The 3,119-nt window shown below is 29.0% G+C and overlaps 1 protein-coding gene across 1 annotated transcript in view; it reads right to left on the minus strand.

Moving 5' to 3' along the window:
• The window catches only part of LOC108686788 (insulin-degrading enzyme), a 10,983-nt gene that overhangs the window by 6,041 nt on the left and 1,823 nt on the right, over nucleotides 1–3,119 (minus strand). Inside the window, 3 exon segments of the mRNA XM_018192256.1 lie at nucleotides 743–945; nucleotides 1,043–1,543; nucleotides 2,011–2,204. Of these exon segments, the coding sequence (XP_018047745.1) occupies nucleotides 743–945; nucleotides 1,043–1,543; nucleotides 2,011–2,204 (898 nt within the window).

Raw genomic sequence — 3,119 nt, forward strand, 5'->3', positions numbered from 1 at the left:
ACCATTTTGCAATTTTCACGATAGTTAAGAGATATTAATTTTTAAAGATAGCCGAAAGAGAGTAAAATTATAAACAATAACATAAGATAATTTTAAGATCTCCTTGAGAGTTCTTTATAAAATATCTTAAAGATATTTCTTAAAAAACTTTTAAAGATGTTTAAAATATCTTAAAGTTATTGTGCGATTATATGTATAGACACTTTGTTTAACACATCAGCGTTTTGTCAAAACTTATTAAATACCGCGCGCGCGCGCGCGCGCGTGTGTGTGTGTGTGTGCATGTGTGTGGTGTTCGCGTGCGCGTGTGTGCGCGTGCGCGTGTGTGCGCGTGCGTGCGTGTGTGTGTGAAACACTGTATGTGTATGCGTGTGAATATATAAAACACTGTTCGACAAAAATTGATCTTTTTTTGAACACTGGAACGAAGCAGCTCATTCCCATAATTTAGAACGCTAAATATCGATTCCGATTTTTGAAATTGTACTAGCACGTCACATATTGTAATTAATATAACAAAATATCTAAAAATAGCTCTTTTTTATAACTTTAACTGTCAATTTCTTAAAATTGTAATGTGATGAAACAATTTAAAAAGCGGATTCGTATTCAAAAAATTACGAAAAATAACTGGTCTCGTTTTAATGTTTTGTTTTGTAATTATATTTAAAAAAAGAATTAACAATAAGATATAATATTCATTTAAAGTATCAAAAGCCAAAATAAAAGTATATTATATTACCGAAGACCGGTAATGTTGACGCATGTCTGGTAAAGGAAACGAAATGTCTAAATTTCTTGTATCCTTTATTGGAACAATGTACCACATAGTGCGGAAATGTTCATCCTTGAATGGATGTTCAGGCCATATTGGAACTTCAATTTCCTTGTTTCGTACTTCACAAAACAGATCCACTACCATATTTTCAAGTTCATCTAAACTCTCTAAATAAAAAATTTATTTGTTAATATAATGTATAGTAATGTTTTCAAATGTTCTAATCATAAATAATCACTTAGATTCAATAAATTATCATCGTACCTTTGCCAAGAACAGACAGTGACATAATATTTGCAGAATAATACTTTTCATGAAACTCTAGTAGTTTATTTCGAACATTAATGCCTTTTTGTTTTGGTATTGTGTCTAATGTTTCTCTATTTCCTGTGCCGAATTTCGAAAACGGATGATCTGAACTCGCAGATGATTTGTCTAATTGATCAAATCGCCATGTATCATTCGCTACATTTTTCTCGTGTTCTGAATTTATGGCATTTAGTTCTAGCTCAGTCAAGTTCTCCGTAAAAAGAGGCGCTAAGAAAAATTGAGCAAAACGATCTAAAGCGCCTTCTAATTTCTCGGGAGTTACATCGAAATAATAGGTGGTGTGATCTAAATGTGTTGATGCGTTACTCGTACCACCATTCTGTGATAGAAATATATTATAATCATTCTCTTGAGGATATTTCTTCGTTCCTAGGAACAACATATGTTCGCAAAAGTGCGCTAATCCAGGTAGGTCATCTGGATCGCACATATAGCCTGTAACACATATTTTATCTCTAAACTTTGAATTGATTAATAATTTGATTATTAATAAAAATATGTTAGTTCCATCACATTATAAAATACAGCTAAAAATAAAAAAATATTAATAATATAAAATGATTAAGAAAAATATACATAGACGGTAAAAAAAATCAGAATATTAACCTCGTAGTTTAAAGGCATAGAACAATCGTACGGAATGCATAAGATCCGAGTTCGATTTTCTCTATATGGCTGCGGTTTGGACGCTTTCAGTGCTTTTCAATACTTCTATTCTTATTTTATGTCTAACGAACGATAAAGACAGAATAATGATTACAAGCGCTTAAAGCGCATGAGTGTCCAAATCGATCGCAGCCTGTATTTATTATAATTTATAATATGCACAAAATGATTTTATAAAAATGTTCTTATGAAAATCGCTAGAAATATCGAGTAAAATAGCAAAATAATATAATTACCGGCATTAATGTCCATTGCAACAGCACTTTTATCAGTTGTTGAATCGCTTATTAAAATAACTTTCATTTTATTAGTGAGTACTAAACCTCTATATAATCGGTCATCATTTTGTGATTTTATTATATCATCACATCGCTTTTCCACACGTTCAGTCGACATATTGGTCATCGCAATAGATTCAGAAAATTGATTTCTAAACATGAAGAAAATGCAAATAAAAATTTTAAGAATGCATGAATCTGTTAATCTATTATATATCGCTATGCATCAATGATGCTGAAAAATATTCTAAAACTAGAGCGGGATTCCGTTATTTTTAATCTCTTAATGTAATACAAAATTTACAGCAATAAACAATATCTTTTTGCAATAGTGCTTTTATAACTATACATCATGACTATTTCTTATACATCATGACTATTTCTTAAAAGCACAAGTATAATTTTTAAATGTTCAGTATACGCTGCTCAGAAACATAAACAATATCATGAGAAATGGATGAAATATAGTTGTACTCTATATATTAAATATGTATAAATAACAAAATAGTACATAAACTCTTACATGGATTATAAAGTTAAGTTTCCATAATTTATTATTATTAAGACAAAATATTTTCTCTATTCTCAAGTCAAGTTTTTGTGTCTATTTCAGATTTCTTTATCTCAAGTCAAGTTTCCCTTCAATTTCCATTTATGTTCTAACTGCACAGGTGCAAAATAAAAAACATAGTATGCTTTGTCTTTGTCATTCATTTCCTTATTCCATTATGTTTAAATGACAAACATACAAGTAGCAAAATAACACAAAGTTAAAACAAAGGAAAACTTAACTTTAGATAATTGATAAAAAAAGCCAATTGTGTGTGTGTGTGTGTGAGAGATAAAAAAATCAACTGATAACAATATATCACTAGAAAATAATTTTAGTTGAAGATTGTAATACTTTACTTAATACTTTATTGTGGATGTATTTATATGCATGTAGCAAATTTAAATTAAAAAAATATAAAAATTGTATCGCGGTAAAAAATTTTTCATATGGAGTATATATATATATATATATATATATATATATATATATATATATATATATATATAGGAAAAAA

Source organism: Atta colombica, unplaced genomic scaffold, assembly GCF_001594045.1.
Source record: "Atta colombica isolate Treedump-2 unplaced genomic scaffold, Acol1.0 scaffold189, whole genome shotgun sequence".
NCBI classification, from domain to species: domain Eukaryota; kingdom Metazoa; phylum Arthropoda; class Insecta; order Hymenoptera; family Formicidae; genus Atta; species Atta colombica.